The 25460-nt window shown below is 39.1% G+C and overlaps 1 protein-coding gene across 9 annotated transcripts in view; it reads right to left on the bottom strand.

Annotated features, from left to right (window-relative positions):
* The window catches only part of DLC1 (DLC1 Rho GTPase activating protein), a 367353-nt gene that overhangs the window by 172660 nt on the left and 169233 nt on the right, over positions 1-25460 (bottom strand). For all 9 annotated transcript variants that reach the window (XR_004966277.1, XR_004966276.1, XM_036300754.1 and 6 more), the window contains one exon: positions 14550-14583. Coding sequence is in view for 7 of the 9 variants with exons in the window: in XM_036300754.1 (XP_036156647.1) it covers positions 14550-14583 (34 nt within the window). In the remaining 2 variants the exon portion in view is untranslated. The remainder of the gene's footprint in view (positions 1-14549; positions 14584-25460) is intronic.

The raw sequence follows: 25460 nt of genomic DNA, 5'->3' as shown, positions 1-25460 counted from the left end.
GCTTCCTGCTAAGCATGCACTTTTAGCAGCCAGTTCATGCCTTGGCTCCCACAGGCATAGCTGCTCAAAAGCTTCCTAAATATCTTAAACAACAAAAAAAGAAAGGACAAAAGTGAAACACTTACTCTTCTGACTAGCATATAAAAAGATAAAGAAAGACACATCAGGAGAAGAAAGTTAAAAATAAAAGCCTTGAGAAAGGAAAAAAGAAATATGGGGGGAGAAAGAACATCATGACTTGTTTGCATAAATTAAACCTGCCCGGAGGAGGGACCGTCTGCAAATTTCACCTGACAGAGGACATCTGCAGAGGTCATGCGTTGTCCTGTCTGAGCGAACAAGGCAGATGGCGAAGGACAGTGAAGGTTTTTAACAAGTGCTTCTTTGGACAAATTCCATTTTTTAAAAACGTGGAAACACCCTCATTAATGGATGTAAGAAACATGGCATCGTTCAAAGAAACTGCTGCCTGTAACTGCTTCCCTCATCTTGAATTGCAAACGTGGGAGTTCTGACTCTAGTGTCCCCTCACACTCATTACTGGCTTGGGCTCCTTGGGTGCTCTAACAATTCCGTGTGAGGCCCAGAGGAGTATTTAGAATATTCTTCTATAAAAGTATGTTTTTATTGATTTCGAAGAGGAAGGGAGAGGGAAAGAGATATAGAAGCATCAACGATTAGAGAGAATCATTGACCGGCTGCCTCCTGGACGCCCCACATTGGGGATTGAGCCCGCAAGCTGGTCATGTGCCCTGACTGGGAATTGAACCGTGACCTCCTGGTTCATAGGTCGATGTTCAACCACTAAGCCACACTGGCTGGGCTGTTTTCATTGTATTTTTAAATGGTATGTGTCTAGGAGAGATTGGGAAAAAAACCGATCACCATAAATAGGTTAGGAAACCCTGCTCTCAACAGATGTATCAAATATCTGGAGAGAGTGCTTCAGCGGCTGGCACTTTGGTTTCCTCGTGTTTAGATGGAGAGAAAGGTAACACACTGTTTTGTGAAAATTTTAATTAGTCTTTGAATTAAACAATTGCCGGTATTTGCACATTTCTAGCTATTTATTATTTGTGTGACAGATCAATGTAGTATTGTTAATATCTCAAGTTGGAAATTGAAAAAAAATTCTTTAAAGGATATGGGAGTCTTTGAAATTTCATGCAGAATGAGTAGTTCACATCTCGCACCAAGACTCTACATCATCAATGACACAAACATAAAAAACGAAAACATTAAAAATGAACAAACAAACAAACAAACAAAAGAATGGATGGTGGCAGGAAATATAATTGACAATTTGGTCATAATCATAAAATATGGTTATCTTAAAGTAAACCTTTCTCTGTAGCTAGCTTTTAAGAAATGGTTAGCATTTCTTTGGAGAATGATTTACTCTAAATTCAGTTAGAAAATTGGAAATGCTTAGAAGCAGCTATTTTCTTCAGTTCTCTAAATTCATGCTATCTCTTCTCTATGATAATGGTGTCGCTTGTTATTTATTATCATGACCAAGGGTTGAATTATAACAAAGCAGAACTCAGTTTTTATCTGTCTGACCAAAAGCGTAACTGAAAATCTTTTTTTGATTGTTTTCTAACCTCATCACTAAATCCCATATGATTTTTACATATTAAAAGTCCTTTGTCAATAGTGATTACGGTTGTCTAATGGGCTTCAGGTATTGTAGGGCTTATTTAAAATAAAAAACAGTTTCTGCCTGTTTCCTTTCCTACGTAGATAAAAAGTTAAAAATGAGGCTGTCTAGATCTTTGCAGCTGGGACAGTAACCACTGACTAATTTAATATGATTTACTATTCTTAGTAAAAACTATAATCACTCTCCAAGGCCTGTTGGAGTCTGGATGCATCCCATTTTTTTCAAACTTCTCTCCTTCCAAACACAAACTCTGTGCTCCAGCTGGCCGGGCTATACAATTGCATCACTGTGCCTTGTGTATTCCCACTGTGCTAGCTTTGCCAACATCGCTTTCCTTGCCTAGAAAAGTCTCATGCCTTCTTTTCCAGTTTTTCAAGGCTTACTTCCCCCCCAGATCCTTGCTGGACCATTCAGCTCAGGTGACCTCTCTCAATTCAATGTCTAGAATCTTCGTTATCTTTCCACTGAGCTTATCACTTACATTGCTCAGCAGGCTGGAGGCATTCTCAAAGTCTAGAACAAGGAAACCCTGAGACAACTAAACAGAAGAGGCAGAAAAAGGAACACATATCACACCATTTTCCTCAGTTCCTTTCCCCTTTATCACTGCCCCTCAACGTTCTAGTGGAGGGGAGAAGAAGTGGGAGAGAAAGAGGTTAAAGAAGAGAATTGGACGAACTGACATTTGGCTGGACTTAGATGAACCTGGAGTAGGGACAATACATTCCACGGAGGGGGAGCTAAGGATTGTAGCCTTACTAAAGAATGATAACATATTTGTCTGTTTGCAGCAATATATGGTAATAATTTTTCACTGTCACTTGGGCTGTTTTTAAGATTACAACATTGAAAACTAGGAATGCTTTTTCCCTAAGTCATTCCATCCTTCTCCCATCTGACTGTCCTAAGTCACCACTGGATGGTGGTTTACTCCTGTGCCCCCGAACACCCCCCACCCCACAGAGATCAGGATTCCTGTTATGGGGTGATTGATAATACCTGCTGGGCGATTCCAGCATGAAGGTTATCCCCGAGGTGAGGAGAGGAGGAGTAGGGCTGTACAGGAATTTAAAACAAGAACCTGGTCCAAATAAACATCTGCTTATTGAATGTGAGTGGTGGGACACTGTAGTTCTCATTGCCTGGTCTCTATTCTTTTTTTCCCCCTCTTCCTATCATGTCTGCATATGAAATTATTTCCACTGCTTAAAATGTTGTTGTCGCTAGTTGATTGGATAATGATTGGGTTGGCTAATGAAAATATATGAAAATATACGACATAATAGGGCATCTTTGATTACTTTGCTTGTACAATAAACTTTTAATATGTATGTATCTTTTCTCTTACTTAACTACTAGCTCTCTGAGGGTAGACAATTTAATAAGTCCAGCACACTATTTGGTAAAAACATATATTCTGAAATATTTATGGTTATATTTATAACAAACTATGACCTTTTACTAGCCATTCAGAGTCATGGTAATTTTTCTTAAGCCTTAGTATTTTGCTATGCATTACAAACTTTGACGTACATGTTGAAATATGCTTGCGAGGAAGAATAAATGGGAAACTTTGATTGACACTGACCAGTGATCCTTAAACTTTAGTGTAGATAGGAACTCCCTGGAGAGTATGTTATATTTAAGACTCTTAGGCCTACAGATTCTGATTCAGGAGGACTGGAGGCATCCAGGAATCTGAATTTTTAAACAAACATTCTAGAAAATTATGAGGCACATTTGAACAAACATTGCACTAAAGGGGTGTGACTTTGTTTTCAATTAAAAATGCAATTTTTTTCCAACCCCCACATTTTTGCATGTCCTTTATGTGCAAGACATTCAAAGGTAAACCAGACATGGATTTATTAAATATTGGGGGAAAATAAGCCTTCATGATCATAATAAAGAGCACAAAGGGATAAAAACCTCATGAGAAGTTCAAATATATTGAGAGTTCCAGGAGGAAGGTCTGACTTCAGACTAGTGGAGATCATGGAAGGCTTCAAAGAGGAGGTGGATGTGAAAATTTCAAGATAATATGAAAGGACATTTTAAGAAAAGGGAACAGTATCAGCAAAGATACGGAGGTAGGAAGTGCAGGGTGTGGAGAGTGTGGGCATTTCCGTGAGGAGTCTCAGGGCAGTTGGTCATGAGGTGGGCAGCTTGGCTGAAGAGGGTAGGGCTAGAGATTGTGTACACATACTGTTAGTTGGGTGAGACTCCCAAGAGAAAGTGTAAGGACGGATAAGAAAATAAATTCCAAATATCAATGTCATGCAACTTATTTAAGGCTTGAGAAGGGATTCAGTGAGATAAAGGTACAGTAGTAAATATTCTTAATTGTATTAAAATGGTATCAATGAGTACTCTGATACAAATATATAACTTTATTTCTATGTGCTATATGATATTAACTTCCATTATTGGAGACAAAATAATCTTCCAATAAGAGAGTTTACCTAAGGTACTTTAAAAATATAACTCCATAAAATTGATCAGATATTTATATTGTTAATGTTTATATCACTTAGACACTTTAGAGAAATATAGAGTAAGGCTAGAGAATCTCAAAAACATTGTGAAGATTTTCCTTGCTCCTCTTCTTTTTAAAAACAAAACAAAACAAAAACCTGAAACCCCTAAGGGTTAAACAATTTCACGAAAGAAAACAAAAGGGAGGTAAGCTGAAGTCATGGGAAATGGTAAGGAAAGAGCAAGATACTGAAAACCTACCACAGATGGAGCAAAGATTTTCCAGATGTGGAATTCTTTCTATGCATCAGTGCTGTTAGCTTGGCTCACTTAGGTTCTACCAGGAAAAAAACAAAATGCAACCGTGGCTTCCTTTTAACTTTTATCTGTAATCTAACTAAACCTACTTTGCTGAAATGTTATATTTTGTTTCCTTTAGGAAAATGTCTTGCTATCTGTAATTTGCAGTTACTTTTTAAAAGCTGGCTTCCATTCTAGATGGGCGTACTCTTGGAACGCTGGGAGATGCTTGTACGTGTGCCGGAATACCTCCACTTGGAAAGACATTTCTCACGTCTCGTTGTCACAGCCCCCATGTCCACATCACAGAAAGACCAGGATGCACCCTGCGCGTGAGGACGAGGGGTTGCTGCTCTGTTTATGTACTGCTGTCACGGACCATCTGGGAAATGGTTCCTGATTAGCTGCAGAACGACGAGTGCCATCTTAGAGTCGGGGTCACAGTAAGGCCTACATGACTAGTTCTTTTTAAATTCGGTACTCAAAAGAATTACGAAATAATGAATGTTTTCATGCATAGCCATAACCCATGGACACAGATAATAGTTTGGTGAAGGACTAGATGGAAGGGCAGGGGCAGTAGGCAATCAATGGGAGAAAAGAGGGGACATCTGTAATACTTTCAACAATAAAGATAAGAAAATATGAAAACAAAGAAACCAAGTTAACATATTACACAAAGATAGAACTAATAAGTAGATTGATTCAGAAAAAAAATCAATGGCTGAATAAGAAAAGATAAATGTTCACTGTGATATATATTATGATTAATGTTTTTTAAAAGTTTTTACATTAAATATATATTAAATAAGTTTCTTTAATTGTGCTATTTCCATACAATTGAATGTTACTCAGACTAAAAAATAGTGTTCTATCAAGTCATGAAAAGACATGGAGGAATTTTAATACATATTGCTAAGTGAAAAAAAAAACAGTCTGAAAAGGCTATATGCATATCTATTGCAGAATCACACAGAATAGTTTTCCTGCCCTAAAAATCTTCTATGCTCCATTGATTCATGACTCCCTTCCCGCATCTCCTGACAACCCCTGATCTTTCTACTATGCTCATAATTTTGCCTTTAAACAAATGTCATATAGTTTGAACTATACTTTCCACTCCGTTTTTCTGTAAGTGTAAAACTTCTCTAAAAAATAAAGTATTAATTAAATAAACCTTTTTAGACACACAGCACTGTGCTAAGTGACTTTTAAAAAGATCTTAAGCTCAGCTGGTGTTGCTCAGTGGTTGAGCATCGACCTATGAACCAGGAGGTCACAGTTCAATCCCCGTTAGGGCACATGCCAGGGTTGTGGGCTCAATCCCCAGTGAAGTGGCATGCAGGGGACAGCCAATTGATGACTCCCTCTCTTCACTGATGTTTCTCTCCCTCTCTCTTCCTCTCTGAAATCAATAAAAAAATATTTTTAAAAAAATGCTTAAAAGACTATGGGAATCAAGGTTGAGACAAATAAAACACTCCATGAATGATGAAAATCCACACATAATAAAGTATGAAAATGACCAGTACAGACTATTGATGCTGTAGTTGTATCAAAGTATGAAATTCATATGAGCAGGAGGTCATAGAAGACTCATGGTGATGGTGAGACCCAAATGAGACCTTGGGGGATGAGGGAAGTGGATTTCTGGAAGGGAAACTGAAGGAGCAAAGGTCAAGTTATGCAGGAGCAAATTCAGGAGAGAAGTGAGGTTGCTACCATGACTACAGAGGGAAGCACATGTTAGAGGAGGCTGGGAAATAAGGTTGAAAAGGAAGGGTAAGGTCAAATTATGGAAAAATTTATTGGTCAGCCTGAGGAGTCTTATCATTTAACCATTGTACGCAGCATACAGCATGCATTCTAGACTGGGTGGTTTGTGTTGAATCTTGCATTGGCCACAGTGTGACTTTGGGTATTTTAGGAAACCTCTCTGAGTCTCAGGTTCCTCATTTCCATAACATAGAAAACGGTAACGCCTACCTTATAGGGTTGCTAGAAGATCAAATGAGTTCATATCTACAAAGTGCTTAGAAAAGTGCAGGCACAGAGTAAACACTTGCTGTTATTATCCATTCAAACGTCCATTTGACAAACAGTAAGTGAAAAACTTCCTAAGAGGCTGGCATTCCACGGGTGCAGAGAGAATGTCTGCCTTTCAGGAAATCACAGCACAGCAGGGAAAACATTTGGCTAAATATATCCAAGAAGACCATAGACTTTAAAAGGTGGGTAAGTTCAAGCCCCAGCCAGTTTGGCTCAATGGATAGAGTGTTGGCCTGTAGACTGAAGGGTCCCGGGTTCGATTCCAGTCAAGGGCAATACCTCAGTTTCAGGCTCTTGGTCTTGGTCAGGGGCATGCGGGAGGCAACCAATCGATGTGTCTCCCTAACATCAGTGTTTCTCCCTGTCTTTTCTTCTCCCTTCCACTCTCTCCAAAAATCAATGGGGCAAAAAATAGCCTTGGGTGAGGATTAAAAAAACAAAACAAAACAAAAAACACATTAAAATAAAATCAAGGTGGGTAAGTTCAAGAAGTGATAAACTGTACTGTTATCCTCCATTTATATACTAGTATTTCTTTAAATCCAGAGGAAAGAGTAGATTTAACATTTATATTAAGAAAAAGTTTATAATATTAGCAGTTTGGAGTCACTGGAGTATGTTTTCAGGGACAGAGTCATGGTTAGAAAAATTTAAAAACAAAAAGCAAAACCCCATTGTGGTCAGCAAGTGAGAGCTTTTTGATTTTGCTTAAACATCACTTGTGGAATTCTATGAGATCTTTCCTACCTGATTACAGTAGTCAGGACGAAATAGCTTCTCAAATCCATGACCCACGTTTTTGCACAAGCCTGCACTACAAGACGGTCACCAGCCTTTTCTTGGGCATTAGTTAATTTTTATGGTTGTTAATAACTGTTTTAAACTCCTCACTTTGATATACTATATTTCAAAATCATATATTAATTCTGCAATAGCAATATTTATGGATCAATCTGAAAAAGACAATGATCTTAGACTCCTGCCTATAAGGAAACAAATAAAGCTCTTCAGACCAGTGGAGGGTCTGATTATGTCATCTTATATCCGGAAAGGTCAGGCGTAATGCATTGCTATATATCCCTGTCCAAGATAAATGTACCCCTCCAAAGAAATGAAAATCAACGTACTATTATCTTGTCAGTACATATGTTTATATTCATGTTATTAATAAAAGTAACTGAACTACAAACCTCGCTGGGAACTCTATTAAGGTAAATATTTGATGGCATCTAAGAAATGATCAGATATGATTTACAAACTAAATGAAAGTTCTTCTATTACTTTGTAAATACAACTGATAGAAAGGGCCTTTTCACAAATTGTCTTTCTTCTGGGAACATTGAAAATGACAAATTAATTTTTCTATGATTAATAGGTCAATGTCCATGGAAATACTGAAATGCAAAACTCCACTGGTAGTTCACAGCCACCTCCTCAGACTGCTGATAGCCATTCTTTCAAAGGATAAAGGGGGGCAGGCAGATAAAATGTGCTTCTGATATTTTGGAGGAAGAAATTTGTAGTTGGTTTAATGTTGTAAAAAGTTACAGTCATTGTGAGACTGGAGATGAACTGAGAGCCTGCATAAGCTGTTTGGTATTTCAAATAAATGGGTTGATTCAAAACTATTTCTGGAGCATCTGCTCTGTGCAAGATACTATACTGGGTATGGGTGAGAAAGATGAAATGAGAGCTTTATGCCTTCACGGAGCTCGCAGCCTGATGTGGAAGCTAATTCGTGAACAGAAATACATCGTAGGAATCATTAAATGCTATAGAAACATATAGCCCTCATCAGCTATAGAGACCTGGGAGGGTCACCCCAACATGTAGGAGGTAACATCTGAACTGGAACTTGTTAAAAGAGAAATTATTATGTACCCATGTTGCTTGAAATATAACTGAGAAGAAAAGGAAATATGTTTGAATGGTTCTGGTTTATGTCCTTGGTAATAAACAAAATACCAATAAGAACAGTGAGGAAAGTATTTAGAAAAGTATCTACTATTGAAAAATACTCTATGAATTCAAGATCTTTGCCATTTAAGAATAACTTACTTATATTTTTCATGAATTCCTTGATACCTGAAAGCTAATATATTTCCTCTCAACAGCCCAGTCAACCACAGCCAACTTTTCATGGATTAGTTTACATTAGGTTTCAGAAAAAATGAGAGATTGTGTGTGGGCATACCCTAAATTCCTGCCTCTTAAACAGGCAGGCGAGCAGAGACCATATACCGAGAAAAGTGAAGCAAGTGAGCATTTATAAGCCATTAGTATAAAAATAATGAAATGCATTTTCTGAGAGTGAAAGGGAATAAAGAATTTGGAATGTTGGCCAAAGCCCAGCCTGGCCAGATAAAGACAATTTTCAGATCCTGCCGAACCCTGTAAAACAGCTGGGGGTCTTTGCGGTTACAGAAAGCGCTTTACTTAGAATAGAATGATAAAATTCTACATGGGCTTTGGGAGTATTTTGGGTATAGAGCAAAGCATTTTCTGGTTTTTAAAAGATCTCATTTACTCATTCATTTACTGAACATCAAGCATTGGGAGTACAGAGTTGAATGAAACAAAATTCCGTCTTTCAGGTACTTACAGTCTGGGTGGGATGGCATTAAACTGGTCTGATTTATATTAAAATGGAGGCACCAAACAGGGCAGAGTCTTTCAAAGGAGACCTCTGAAATAGAGCCATCCTATTTTTGTTTTTTTCCTCAAACCCTATTGGATCTGCTGATATTAGAACATGGGTCAGAGTGCAGTAAATTGCATGGGTAATCTTCTGAATTGAAGCAATGATGATCAGACTGGAAAAAGGGAATAATTTTGCATTTTAGATCTGTGTGTGTGTGTGTGTGTGTGTGTTGTCACCTGCATTTCCCTTCTCAATGATCAAAGGCAGCGAAAAAATTAATAACAAAAGGCACCATGTCTGGGCTTTGTTATTAGTCAGTTTACAAGGTGTTTGGAATAAAATTATGAAAACCCTGGTTTTTCCCCATCCACACTTGTCACAAAGAAGTGTTTGATTTTTATGTCCTGCCTTCCCAAGCCACAACACAAAGTTTGGCGATACTATGAATCTGTTATATAATCCTGAGCTATCTTTCACAAGTGTTTCAGGCTCTAATCTTTCACTATCTGGATTTTTAACATTTCTGGCCAACCAAATAACCCCAGGCAAGAGAACAAACATTCTCAGAAAAATGGCCAAGCAATGCAACAAAAGTCAGATTCTAGAGTCATGTTTCTCAATGATGCCCTTCACATATTTGTATGGGATAGAACTGCAAAGGACACCATTCATTAATGATCTGGTTGGGATATCTGGCAGTTGTGGAAGTGTCAGGAATGATGGAGAAAGTGTGTATGTGTGTGTGATGGTGGGAGGGAGAGTTAAAGTTTAGAACCCTATTAACTTGAAATCATTAAGATTGAAACCAAAGTATCTTTGTGATTACAATTTATTCATTACCATGTATTTATGGAACACCTACTATGTGCTAATAGCTGTTTTACTTACGGGCCACACATACGACTGATTGAAATGAAACTGAGTCCACTTAGGATGAATTCAGGGCAAACACAGTCCATATCTTCTTTTTCTTTTCTGATTAAGCCATCTCTCCCTCTTTATACTACCTATCATCTATATTTTTTAGAAAGACAGTTATGTGATTTACAAAGAGCAGAAAAATATAGACTTAGGAGAGGTTCTCTGGCTGGATGTGGTAAAACAAAGAAACGAATAAACATACACAAAGAAACAGAAAGAAGAGAAGATATTGGTAGGTATACCAGTGAGACTTGTAGCAGAAAACAGATGCCACATTGGGTAAACTGAGGGAAGTTTAGTTTGAACTATTATAAAGCTGCAGGGAAACCACCAGGGCAAGAGGAGAGAATGATTGTCAGCACCTGGAAGCTGGTGTGGAAAGGGCCACCTAAGAGAAGCCAGGAGGCCACACTGGCCCCCCACCTGCATCTCCTGCCCTGGCTCCTCACTTGTGGAATGGGGGAGGCGTGGAGCGGGGGGGGGGGGGGGGGGGAGCAGCCCATTGATTTTGTGGACCTCAGCCTCCAGGGCACAGAGCAGGGAAAGCAGGGTGGGGTGAGGTGGGTCTAAGGGGCAACATGGACAGATCCAGTGCAGTACATGACACTGCATCCAGATTACACATATCAAGCAGGGAAGTTGGTCCTTATCCTGTAGGGAGAGAAAGAACATGTTGAAGCAGGAATTCAGATGATCAGGTCGTGATTTGCAAAGACAACTGATGAAAGTGTAGGGAACAGACTGATGCAGTGATAGGAAAGGCAGGGAAACCTGCCTGGACACTGCTGTGAAGTGGGAAGTGGAGGCTGCGTTAAAGCAGAGGCAGGGAGGCTGGACAAGGGCTGATGAGCAGGCAGTGCTGACAGGACCCTGTGCAAGAGGTGAGGGGGTCTGGTTACCTCGGGGACTGGGATACAGGGAGCCATAGGAGAAGGGGACACAGGCGAGGCATTTCTCAGGGATTAATCCTGGTGATAATCAAAGATTATCTGTTCACAAGAGAGAATTTCAGCCTAACAGGCCTTCCCCAGGAGAGGGCAAATAGGACCAACCTGTCTCTCCTATGAGAACCTCCATCTGGATAAACTCCCTTAGAAGTTTATGGAGAAGGCGATCTCTTTCTTTCACACTGAGAGCTGCTCAGCTCTTAGCCGGTGCCCTGAGGAAGTGCTCACGAACACCTGGTGTGAGCAGCCACTCAGCTAGCTTCCATTTGGCTTGTCCACACGATGGTTATAAGCTCAGCTAATTATCATAAAACGCAGCTACCATTTTGTAGGACCTATTTGCGCCAAGCATTGTTGCCTTACAACAACATGACAGCGTCTCTGTTTATACTCAAGAAATGAGGAAATGAGGAGGTTAAGTAACTCGCTCAAGGCCACACAGATAGAAAGCAGATGTGCTGGCAAATATACCGATGACATTGGGCCTACTCACCAAGGGCACACAGACCCTCGTTGCGTAACAGAAGTTATTTGAAAACATTAGGTGTTGGATGTATTGATACTTGTGTGATTAATTCTGATTTTTTTTTTTTAAAAAAACAAATGAATTGTATTCTATTTCAGATCCCGAGAATGCACATTGTGACAGCTTGTGGAAAACAATATTTTTTATTTCCTTCTTTTCCTGGGAAGCTTTCTCCATCAGCTGGGTTAAGGAAGGCTCACTGGGAAGAGGAAAAGGAGGATGCTAGCCTAATAGAATATTCTCAATTAGAGTTTGAATTCCTTCAGGGCAAGGACCATGCCTTAGTTATAATTGCTTTCTTAAGGGAACCTAATATGATGCCCAGTACATGTTGTAGTTCAGTAAGTGTTCGTGGAATGAATGAACGAATGGGAGGCTGTTTCGAAGTTGTTTCCCCTCGGAGTCTTTTGCCATCACAAGGTGGGAGACAGCAGCACCATTGATTCCACTAGGCTTCCTTTACCTAGGAACATGGACCAGAATAGAAGGTGTCCACACAGGGGCAATCATATAACTGCAATTCAAGAGTTATGAACGGAATGCAACCAAAATGATTTCGTTTAGAGCTTCGCAAAGCCTGGTGGAGTTGGTTCCAGTTGGCTTGGAGGAGCGGTCACACAGATTAAAAATAGGCTCTCTCAAGAAGGAACAATAGTCTACATTCACTCAGCAAGACAGAAAAAAATGGCAGGCCTGAGGGGCGGGTAGGAAGCTTAATCCTATTTAAGAGCTCAATTAACCCCCAGAAGATGGAGTGGGCCCTCTGCTTTCACCCTCATTCCTCTGTCTAGCAGAGCTTAAGAACAGAGATTCATAAAGATAGGAATAAAGAGATGCGCATTTGTCTAGAACACTCAAATGTTTTTAATATTTTAAAGAGGGCGTAATAGAGTTTAGGAATGCAAGAATGAGATTGCTTTGACTGTTACGGTCCTTAAAAACTTTTGGAGTAAATCATATTCTCTTTTGAACTGTCAAATCTGTTACCATTATTAATTAAATATCCAAACATAAGTCTTTATTTTGACACAAATTCTCTGATATTTTTAAAAAATATCATTCCTTTCTTGCATTTATATTATCAAACTAAACTATATTTCTTCCTAAGTAAATCAGCACTTTCTCAAGAAATAAAAATAAAAATCTTTTCTAGAGTAAATCCTAATCATTCTAATGCTTTAATATGTAAAAGGAGGGTTCTGCTCAAATCACCCCATCCAGGGTTAAGTATCCGAAATGGGTCTTCCAGGTGACTGGGACCTGGGAAGATCATACATGTCAACTGTTGGGTCTGTGTTTCACAGATCGTCTTGTGGCAACTCTGTGAATGGCCTTTATTAACACTTGGCGTTTGTTGCCCAGCAGTATAGAAATGACCAAAAGAGATATTAAATAAAGAATGACAGTTAACTTTGTTTTTGTTGTTCTCAAGGAGGAAAACTTCCAGGATTGTGATAGAAAGTGGTGGTTGCATCATATTTGTACTCTCTGTTTAATTAGTTCCTTGTTGTAACAAAAATATCTTTAAAATAGTTGAGAAGCTTGATTAAAAGAGGGGCTCTCCCTATCAATCTGAAGTCATTTAAGTGGCCTGGGAGAAGAGAACTCTGGCTCTCCATCCCCTCAAGCAATGACATGACCATCCTTTTTTACCCTTTCCCACCAGCCCAGAATTTACATTCTAATTTCCTCCTTGAGGTCTGAGAGAATTTGCTGATATTCTGGCACAAGATGACAACTTTGCCCTGTTTTACACTCTGGTTAAATTGCAGCTAATCTTGGGAATCACAGAGAATGTCACAACCAAAGATAAAGCGAGACTTTAGGTGAATTCTGTTTCCTTTGTGATGCAAATGACCACTTCACCATTTATTTCTGTGTTCTTACTAGATAGCTAACACAATCTATTTAAGATATTAGAGCCCTGGGACTGTAATTTAAATTTGTTCAATATTTACTACTAATCCATGTAATACCACTGCATTGTTAAATTAAACAGCTTCCTTCTTAACTGACGCCAGTTCAGTATTTTCCTTCCATTCTGAAGGGTTACCTTTCAACATATCAGCATGAAGAAATCAGGACGAGTCTAACATAAGAGAAAACTTAAGCCACGGAAGGAGACAAACCATAAAAACTTTTGTATGAAAACTATCTAGCCGCAAACATAAGATCACGAACTAGAAAGGGAACATCCCCTGCATAAAAATCGCATCAGACAAACTACAAAGCTTCATTATAAAGTCTACTGAAGTCATGCCATTTTTTAGATAATACTATAAACTTTCAATATGGCTCTTAAAAATCACAAGTGTCTAAGAACTAAGTGATGTGCTTCACATTTGGGAGCACACTTTTAATCTGTATTATAAAAACCTATTGTTATTACACAGGAAACGTAAGACAATATTGAGGAAGATCCACAGATTTTTTTAAAAAAACACATAATCCCACCAATTCAACTCTAATTTTTCGTATTCTATGTTTTTCATCAGACTTTATCCATTTTCCACAATACTGTCAAATAGTTATAATGATAGCACAGAGCACAGAAAATATTATAATTATTTCCAATATAATTATTCCTATTGCTTTAGAATTATAATTTTGATGGTATAGCATCCGCTTTAAATAAGTACATCTTTTCCTTTGACTACTAAATAAGCTACTTAAGATTAAAAAAATATTGATAGTTATTAACAACTAATTTCCAAAGACCATTCTCTAGCACAGTAAACAACATCTCATTCTTTCCCTCAAGAAAAAAGTTGTGGTTGCTATTCATTCATTCCACAAACACTAGTAGGGCTACAAGAAGCACACATCTCATTCTAGTATGATGAAATGCTATATTAGAGAACCACATTTTTTTACATTTTGAACAACACAATTTATTTTTCAGTAATTCAACAATAATATTTGTGCAAAGATTGATGAGATCCACACAGCTTTAATGAAATGTCTACATGAAGATGCATTTTCATTCTAAAACAGATAGAAAGAAAAATAAACCATATTTCCACTTACCAGCCATTTCCTTCTCTGAAATACCTGGGATAGCCTGAAAAAGAAAATCAAAGTTACAAAATTGTGTATTATTAGAAAGAACCATCAAATAATATTATTACAAAATTTTTAAAAATCAGAAAGCTATATGAGCCCGCAATCCCACTTCTGGGTATATATTCAAAGGAAATAAAAAGAGGAAATCAAAGAGACATCTGTACTCCTCTGTTCATTGCAGCATTATTCACAATAGCCAAGATATGGATGTGATATATAATGGAATATTATCTAGGCATGAAAAAGATAATATTCCTGCCATTTGCAATAACATAGGCCTTGAGGGCATTATGCTAAGTGAATCAGAGTACATAAGTGGTTACCAGGGACTGTGGTGGAGGTAGGGTAGGAGGTTGGAAGGGTGGGAGGATGGGGGAGAAATAAGGAGAGGTTGTTAAAAGGGTATAAGCTATCAGCTGTAAGATGAATAAATTCTGAGGATGTAAGTAAGGTAAACCATGGTGACTATAGTTCATAATATTGTAATATATAATTGATATTTGGTAAGAGTGAAACTCTCAAAAAAGGGCAAATATCTGAGGTAATGGATGTTAACTAATTCGATGTAAACAATTCTTTCACAGCATATACATATATCAAATCATCACAAGGTATACTTGAAATATCTTACAATTTTATTTGTCAACTAGAGGCCCAGTGGAGGGGGTGGGGGGAGTCCCTCAGCCTGGCCTGCGTCCTCTCACAGTCCGGGATCCCTGTGATCAATCACCCCAAAAAGGTAGGCCCTGCCCTCCTGGCCAGGGCTCCACGATGGATCGCCCCCCTCACAGAGGGAGGCCCCGCCCACCTGCCGCAGCACCACTGTTGGGTAGCCTGGGCCTCCCTCTTTGGGGCAATCTTGGAGCTCCCTGATTGATTGCCCCGCTGGCCGGTGGCCTGTTCTTTCCTTTGTGGGGCAATCATGGGGCAATGGCGAGGCCCCTGACCAATTGCATTGCACCTGCCTTGGCTGGCCTGGCACCAGTGGGTGTCATAGTGTGGTCCTCTGGATGGTCCACTATGTGGCCGTTTGGTCAATTTGCATATTACATTTTTATTATTATAGATTATACCTCAATAAAGCTAAAAAGAAAAGAAACATGAGAGTTGTGGAACTGTCAGCAAAGTTACTAGATCCATCTATGATAATTCTAAATCATGTAGCTGTTTTCTTCTCTAAAGACAGACCCATGTTGCCCTTAAAGATACTGGTGATAAATGAGGCTACAACACTCTCTGAATTTGGGTAGAATCTTTGGAGTTCATTTGTTTTGTTCCACTTTGGGAGTCCAAAAACGTAAATTGCTTACTCGGTCTCTTCCATTTCAAATCTCTGTCCTTTTCTTCACTGCCTAGAACCTTTCCCTATGAAACAGGGATCACTCCTAGTTCACCAGGTTGCCAAGAGGACTGTGGTAGCTTCCAGAAAGTATATGAGATCCTCAGGAAAAGGTCGCTGCTCTGTTTGTTACTATGGGCTTTGGGTCAATGGGTCTAAACCTCTTTGACATGAGAGGTTTAAAAGTTTAATTTCCAGCATATTATCTATCACTATCATTATTTAAAAAAATAGAGTTTAGAATGAGATGCTTACAAAAGACTTTATAGTATAAATGTCTAGTTCTACTGTTTGTGGAGACTCTAAAAATATTTTAGGAAGTTGGACTTCTGGTTCCCATTCACCTTAGTTATTCATGTATAAAATACAGTTAGCATGAGGATACTAATTTGTACTGGAAACCTTTTATAAATCTGTCTGACCCACTGGGATTTGACGCCTTCTACTCGACAGTTATTGATCACATAAGACATCCACAAGTGATGTTTCTCAAGGAACAAAGTCCTTACAGTTGGAGTAAGAAAAATAGACACATGGGTAACTAATTTTGGTGTGTGTATGTGTATGTGTATGTGTATGTGTATGTGTATGTGTATGTGTATGTGTATGTGTATGTGTGTGTATGAGAGAGAGAGAGAGAGAGAGAGAGAGAGAGAGAGAGAGAAGCTCAGTGCACCTCTGTTATAGATCAGCTTAAGGAAATAGCATCAATTTTCATTTCCAGAAATATCAAATATCATGACACCTATATTGTTGTGAGATATTTATTTCTGGGAAGATCCTCATTTTTGGAATTTATAGGATTTGGAGATTGATGCAATTTTTCAAATAAGGGAAAAGTCTTCCTATGGATAAAAAATCCAGGGGGTTCTGTTTTGGCAATGTCGACGTATAGTGAGAGTAAATGATACTTAACCTCAATCTACATATAGCCATTCATGTCTTGTTTTCTGGGTGCTAATATCAGCGCTGTACACTGACAAAGACGCAGTCATGGAGAGACTCTCAGGCGCTTGAGTGGCAGAGTGAGGATCCCCCCCGGAGAGCAGGGCGTCAGAAGGACTGAGTAGGCTTTAAGCATCTTCCTCAGCATTCTTTCATTTACAGCAGAGTCATCGGATTTTTTCTTCCCTTCTAGAAGAACTCCGGTTCTATCCTCCAGGGAAGCTATTTTCTCCCTTTACAGCAAAGTTTCCTTACAGTTTTGGTGATGTGTTTTGTTTCTGTGTGTCTTTTTGAAAAGGATTTAAAAATGACATTAAATCCATCCTATGTTACATATATATTTAATTTTTTAATGTTTTATTTTTATTGATCTTAGAGAGGAAGGGAGAGGGAGAGAGATATAGACACTTCAATGATGAGACAGAATCACTGATCGGCTGCCTCCTGCACACCCCACACTAGGGATTGAGCCTGCAACCTGGGCATGTGCCCTGGCTGGGAATTGAACCGTGACCTCCTGGTTCATTAGTGGTTCAACCATTGAGTCATATAGACTGGGCTAGAGATCAGAGCTTTTAAATTGACTTATTTTTGTGTGAAAAGACAATAAACAACAGAACAAAACAAAACAGGAACCCTTTCATTGTCAAGCTTGTCAAGGTTGGTGATAGATAAAGGATATTTAATGAGAAAGTTCCTTAGTATATGAATAGCTAACTAATACTACTACATTCTTAGTATGTGCAAGGCAAAGTTTTGAGCTTTTACTCCATAACCTCACTCAATCCTTAGAACAATCCCCTGAAGTCCTGGAGAGCAAAGCAACTTGTGTGAGGTCGCAGTCGGTCCTGGGAGATAGGGCCCAACCACTGGCACGCTGACCTCTGTGGTCACTGACACTATTTTCAAAACACTAAAGAGCAGGAAGGTTTGAAGAGATCCCATGATAAGATACTACCCTAGATCACAAAATATCTGTGCAGGCATAACTGTGATAGACAGTTACAAAATCTAAGTAAGCTCTCTCTTCTTACAGCTAAGGCCATAAGGAAAATTGAGTGTCTTGCTCCACATTACAACTTGACCGGTGATAGGCCTTCCTTATTTTATTCTATTTGATTACAAAGTATGCAACCGAGCACATACAAGTAAATATTTAATAAAATGTTGATGAGCTGCACCATGAAGCAAAAATATTTTAGACTCCATACAGCCTGTGCTAATGCTTCATGGAGCCAATGTCAATTATTTTAAATCACACCACGTTCTGCACGATTCTTTAAGCTCCCAAGGCTCACTTCCATATTATGAGATAGAGCAAGGAACATCAAAGTTTAATGTAACCTAGAATTTGATAACTTCTCTTTTAAGTAAAACCACATATTAATATGAGCTGGATGTCCCTCAGCTGAATTATCTTTGAATTTGAGGTAGAATTGTCTCTTTAGAATATGGTTTATAAATAATTGATGGAATTTGTGAGATTTCCCAGGGACGAAAGGAATTAAATGTAAAAAAAATACTGACACTTGGTTCTCAATTAATTAAAGCTATTTGTAGATTCATATTAGATGCCTCCCATTATTCCATCTACAACAACCTTTAATGAAGAAGTTTTCTTCTTTGTGGAATTCATATCCAATTAAAGAAGATGTGTGAAAAGATAAAGAATAGATCCATGCAGTGGATGCTAAATGACAATAATTAACACCGCCACTGATGGGCTGTTAACAGAAGTAGGGATATAGTAGATAATTCGGACTACCCAGATGAAAATGAAATGGTTTTCTTGGGCCTCAAACCTTCAGGAAGGAGGCGTTGGTCAAAGTTTTTTTCCCCCCCCTTTGACATCTGAGAAGAGAAATGGTTAGGTTTGGGGTCCACGTCCTGAGGTTCCTTATTGTTATGTCTGTTGCTTAGAAAGAAACATTCCATGCAGGCTGGCTAGAGAGTCTGGTGCAGAGTAAGTGTTCATCAAACATTTGTGGAATTAAAATACCAAATGCATATTTGTATGTACAGTTTAAATAACATGTATGCCTGCTGCTTATGAGAAAGCTCCCATAAAAGGCATATTTTGGAATTCATTAGGGGCCTTTGTTAATAGCTGCCACATGTTTCATTTGAACTGTATCCTCAGGAAGTGATTTAACATTTCTGGCAATAAAGCAATTAAACAGGATTTTCCTGCTGGCCATATGGGTTCGCTGCAACTTCATATTTTCTTCTCTCATTTCTCAGTGGAACAAAGGGAAATCTACTAATAACTTCCAAATGAGAGAAAAAAATAATTCATAGTCTTTTGTTATTATTCTTCATGATAGTCAAATGATAGAATAACAACCTTTGATATATGGTCATACTGACCCTCCAATGGTTCCTCGCATGTGAAGATTTTCATTTAAGTTAATCTGCTAAGGTGTTTTACAACTGATTTTTTAAAAAGCCATCGAAGAAAGCGCTTTTTTAGTAAGAGGGGAGGAAACAATTTGCTCTCTCTTAATGAGGTCTTTAAAAGCTGTGTGTGGGAGCTCAGGCTGTGTGCGAGTCTGTTTGTGTTTTGGGATGTAAAAAATGGCTGGGGAAATGCTGATTTTGACATGCCTGGCGGAAATGTTGGAGACACATGTTGATTCTTTTGATCTGTGCTAGGATGGCTTTCTGCACTTACAGGGGGGCCGCAGCCGAACACCTTTTAGGGCCTTACACTAACTGCATAGAAGCTGCTGACATAAACAGTAACTAAGTAATAGATGTCATATCTGGATCTTTTTAAATCTAATGACAATTGAAACATTCTAATTCATCCAATTTCTTTTTGATGATTTTAGGTGAAAATTGAGAATGATTTTCTCCTTTAATATGTTATTTTTATTAATATGCTATGTTCCTCATCTATATCTATATCTATATCTATATCTATATCTATATCTATATCTATATATCTATATCATCTATATCTATATCATCTATATCTATATCTATATATCTATATCTCTCTTCTCTCTCTCTCTCTCTCTCTCTTTATATATATATATATATATATATATGTAGTATTCAGGCTCACAGAATACTACCATTAAAAGGCCCTTTGAAAGCTAACCCCTTCCAACAATGGGCAGCTATAATAGACTGAAAGTTTCCATGAAAGGATTCATTTTCATCCTGCATTAAAATAAAAAGCCCTACCATTAATTTTGTGCTTTCTCTCTTTACAGACAGTGCTTGTTTTGCATGTTTTAAAAAATATTAGCGATGTCACACAGAAGTTTATGGAATATTCTGTTCTTTTCTATAGAGATTTCCTCCATTTGCCTTTTTAAAGATTGCAGGGAACCAGTGGCAGAGTAATGTATTCCTTTCCTTTAAAAACATTCACTTTTGTTCCCACAAAAATATCTTACAGAGAAATTTAGAGAGGGGTGATTATGCCCTCAGAAATTTCAGGAAAGCCTCCCTCAGCGATGGAATAGCTCTGTCTCAGATGAGGGCACAAGGGGCCATTGTGGGTACAATGGGCAGCAGGAAGGGTTTGGGGCTTCACATTTTTTGGGGGAAGACATGAAGGACAACATAAAAAAAGGTGCATTGGAAAATGGGTTTGTTTCCATCTCTTTATTTAAAGACTCTTTTGAAATCACTCCAGTCTGCGATATTATTAGCCAGTCAATGATTTCTGTTTGCTTTCATTTGAACAAAGAAGTTCATTGAAAAGCTGTGTCTGACTGACAATCTGATGTCATCCCTTTTGGTTTACAAAATACTTCTCTAGCTTGGAGAGTCATCGCTCCTTCATTGAAAATAGAGGCTCTTCTTGTGGGCGGAATTTAATATTATTTAGTCCTGTTTCCCAAACTATAGCACGTTGAATACCACCTTTACAATGTGTACTGCATACTTGAATTACCTAGAAACTGTTTATTTAATAATTTTTAAAATAGTAAATTTAAACACATTTCAAAGGGGGGGTCAGGGGAGTGGGTGAAAAAGGTGAGGGGATTGAGAAGTACAGATTGGTAGTTACAGAATAGTCATGGGGATGTAAAGACCAGCATAGGGAATATAGTTGATAGTATTGTAATAGCTATATATGGTGCTAGGTGGGAACTTGGAAATATTAGGGGGGACACTTTGTAAAGGATATGATTGTCTAACCCCTATGCTGTACACCTGAAGCTCATACAAAATAATATTAAATATAAACTACCACGAAAAAATACACCATTGGGAAAATACAAAACATTAAAAAAAACATAAATACATTTCTTTTTTTCACGTGACTTGCTTCAAATAATAAAAATAAAACACATAAATTTATGGGTTTACACATTTGATTATATTATTCCTAGTACACGTTAACATAATTACATGTACGGAAAAATGACGTTTAAGGCAGGTGACTTATTCAGTGAGCAACTGCCTCGGAATTATTGCTTATTTTTCCTGCTGGACGATGGTAACCAGCAATTCACCTGCCCTTTGGTGCTATCCTTTATGTCGTCTTATTCTTCCTAGTATCCCTCATAATGGGTTTTCCCCATTTTGTCCATGTCCTTATTTTCCTAGCCTGAGTCAGAGTTTTCTGCTGGTGTGCAACCCTTGTTCTCACTCTACCTGAAGGACATTGCAAAGGCAACTGTCCCCGCCACCGTTTATCACTCCCCACTGTTTGCTTTAAAATGCTTGAACGATGCTGCTCCCTCCACCTGGAATGCTCAGCGGCCAGCTACGTGCTGTGCTCTCAGATCCTCAGCCTCGTGGGCCCAGTTCGAGTTAATTAGTTAACAGACACATATTGAGTAACCACTACGTGTGCAGTCTTTTACCAAGTGCTCTGGTGGCACTAAAAGAAATAGAAGATCTGCTGTAAAAATAAGGAATCTAAGTGTGAATTCAATACTGAAGGCTAAAACGGAAAATGATGGGTATGAACAAGTACTAGGCTCCCTACTGCCACTAATTAGCTCTGTGCCTTTTGGCAGGTTTTTAGAACTCTCTGAGCTCAGTTTCCTCATCTGTAAAAAAAAAAAAAAAAAAAAAAAAAAGGCAGAAATAATACCTACATTTCAAGGCTATTTGGGGATTAATTGAAATACTGCACAAAAGGGGATTAACACCGTACTTATCCCAGAACTCCCTAAGTGTAAATTATTCTTATGATTGGATCTGTCATTGTGACATAAAAACGCGACTACATAGCCTGGCCAGTGTGGTTCAGTGGTTGAGCGTCGGCCTATGAACCAGGAGGTCGCTGCTCAATTCCCGGTCAGGGCACATGCCCGGGTTGCAGGCTCGATCCCCAGTGTGGTATATGCAGGAGACAGCTGATCAAGGATTTTCTCTCATCATCGATGTTTCTATCTCTCTCTCCCTCTCCCTTCCTCTATGAAATCAATAAAAATATATATTTTTTAAAAAGTGACTACATATTTTATTCTGAAATAATGCAAAGGAGAATAGGCTGTCTGTCTCTGCCTCTTCCTCCTCCCTCTGTCAGATTAACTTGTTTCCTCATGTTCATTCCTCCTTTATTTATTTTGAACTATTTGTAATTATTTACTGTTATTTTGAAAAAAAATTCTTATTTTTTTTTGTCAACTATTTTCCTTAAGTTGCCCAGTTTCGAGGCCACCATTCTCAGCCCTCACCCTTAACGTGAAGCCTGTCGCCAGGCGGGGCTGTTCTGTGCCCTTGTAGGTATAGGCAGAAGATACTATCCATCCCAGTCCTTCCAAAGGAGTTCTGTGCTCCCAGGTGTGTGCATCCTGGAGCATCAGGGCCTGGGGGCATATGTGGAAGTGATCCTTGTACCAGAAGATGCACAATTTTATCTTCTGTTCTTGTGGAACCTTGGGTGACCTCTGAATGGTAGAGAGTAACTGGGGACTTCACTCACATTTAACCAGACACCTAATGAGATTTATACTATATCATTTTCTATAATTTCATACATGATTCAGAAATTGTTATTTACTTCATACTTTTATTCACTATTTTAAAATTTTATTATTATAATAGAGGCCCGATGCACAAAATTCATGCAAGAGTAGGCCTTTCTTCCCCCAGCTGCTGGCAACAGCTTCCCTCTGGCACCTGGGACCCAGGCTTCCCTTGCAGCCCTGGCTTTGTCCAGAAGACATCCGGTCTAATTAGCACATTATGCTTTTATTATTAAAGATTATTATATTTTTAAAATCTTCACCCAAGGACATGCTCATTGATTTTAGAGAGAGAGAGACACACACACACACACAGATACACATCAATATGAGACTAAAACATCGATTCGTTACCTTCCCGACCATGCCTTCACCTGAATTGAAACTGCAACCTTTCAGTGTAAGGATGATGCTCCAACCAACTGTGCCACACCAACCAGGGCTATTATTATTATTTTCATTATTTATTACTATGTTTATACTGTTACCCACGCTTACGGACTATAATATTGCATTGTCTGAATGTACCAGTTTATCTACTCACTTACTGAAGGACATCTTAGTTGCTGCCAGGTTTTGACAACTAATTATGAATAAAGCTTCTACAAACATCCATGTGCAGGTTTTTGTGACTTACATTTTCAACTCCTTTGGGTAAATACCAAAGAGTGAAATTGCAAATTGTATGGTAAGAATATGCTGAGTTTTGTAATGTTCATTTTTCCATGACATAAAGTTATAAACAGCTGTATCCCTATCAGTCAGGGTGGGTTTGTCTTTCTGGCTCCTATGGTCTTGTCTAGTAGGGTGTGAGGTTCATGTGCTGAGAACAGTTCTCACTTTAATGTAATGACTAGTGATAAACAGACTTTTTTCCCAACCCTTTCCAGATGTAATCTAAAAAACACCTCCCTTTTAAGAACAGCAGGCAGGCTGCTCCCTGGTTTAACGAAGTACACTCAGCCACAAGTGCTTAGGGACAGCGAGCTCCTGATTTCTGGTGGTGACAAAAGTGTCTGGCACTGCTGCCCTACCTGTCACTTGGTGTACCTGCCAGTTTTGCTCTGGTGCTTGCTGGAGCCAGCAGGATCCTCAGAGCCTGCAGGGCAGGAGGGAACTGTGGGTTAGGTATATGTGAAATATGCATATGAAATGTGGGCAAGGAGAATATTACTGGGGAGACAACCAGACCTCAGTTCTTGTTTTCTGGAGGGAAAGAGTTCAATCAAGAGACAAAGTTTAGCAAAGTAAGAAAGAATTCATTGGCGGCAGCAAAGATATACTTAGGACAGTGAAAAAAGGAAAGGGCTTATAGAACTAAGAGGAGAGCTTAGGCTGGGCTGCTTCAGCTCAGTGAGAAGTCAGAGAGAAGGGGGCCTTGGAGACAAGTTCAGGGGTTAGCCCGGGACAAGCTGCAGCTGCCTGTTGCTCCCCTTGTTACAAGTCTCATGGGGTCCCTTAGAGGGAAGAAGTGGGGAAGGGAATGGCACGGGCATGCTCCTCCTGAGGGACCTTTGTTTCCAGAAGTGTTAAAGGTTGAGTGTCTAGGGGAGGTTTTAGGGGAGGATCAATAGAATATTCATCAGTTTTATGCTGCTGTGCCAAAATGAGATTTTATTCTGTTAATTTGTCTGTCCTTGGGTGTAGTTGGCCAATGGAATTTAATGGATTTCTTTATCTGTCTCCCTAAGTAGGGTGAGGTGATTCAAACAATTTTCCCTCTGGTTAGAGAGAAGTGCAAACCATTTACTCTTAAGTGTCCTTGGTTTAGGGAAGATAGAATTTACTAGGTGGCTGCAAACTGCTGTTTACCTGTTTTTAGTCTTAGTTTACCTATTCTGCTTGTCCTGGAATTTTCCTAGCTTCTTACTATGCTATGACAATTGGAGAGCGGTTCTGCTAGAGAGTGTATAGAGTACAAGGGTGTTTCATTATCTTACATAATAAAAGGGTAATCTGCAAATAGGCCGAATGGCAGAACAACAGAACAACCAATCAAAGCGTAATATGCTAAGGCTGCTCAACTGCTCGCTATGACGTGTACTGACCACCAGGGGGCAGATGCTCCAACCGGTAGGTTATCTTGCTGCTGGGTTCCAGCTGATCGGAACTGAGTGAGATGGGCCATACATGCCCTGGAGCCCTCCCGCGTTCTCTCCCTGGCCTAATCATGCACTGGTGGGGCCCCTCAGCCTGGCCTGCGCCCTCTCGCAATCTGGGACCCTTACGGGTGCCGGGAGCCGGTCCATCCTTGCTGTTTCAAGGGACCTGGCATATATGGCATACTGTTCTTAATATGTTTGCTCACCTTCTTGGCACTGTGTTTTAACCAAGGTCACCTCTCTGAGAAAGGTTGTTTCCCCAGGTAGGGATTTTCCCCTGAAGTTAGGGAGGGAATAAAACCCCTTAACTAAGTGCCAGGTGGGTAATTAATCACTTTAACTATGAACAATCATGCTTAAGCTACATAATCTTTACTCCCTGGAATGGAGATAAGAAACGCCCTAACCTTTGGAATAGAAATTGATAGGATTGGAATCAACTGGTATAAATACAGATGTAACAAGACAGAACTTAGAAGACAGAACCCACACAGAACCTAGAGACAGAAGAACTTCGCTGGAGAGAACATGGCAAAAGATCCTGGACAGA

The sequence above is a fragment of the Myotis myotis genome, unplaced genomic scaffold, assembly GCF_014108235.1.
Source record: "Myotis myotis isolate mMyoMyo1 unplaced genomic scaffold, mMyoMyo1.p scaffold_m19_p_3, whole genome shotgun sequence".
Classification (NCBI taxonomy): Eukaryota; Metazoa; Chordata; class Mammalia; order Chiroptera; family Vespertilionidae; genus Myotis; species Myotis myotis.
The sequence above is the reverse complement of the archived record's forward strand: the minus strand, read 5'-3'. Positions and strand labels throughout refer to the sequence as shown.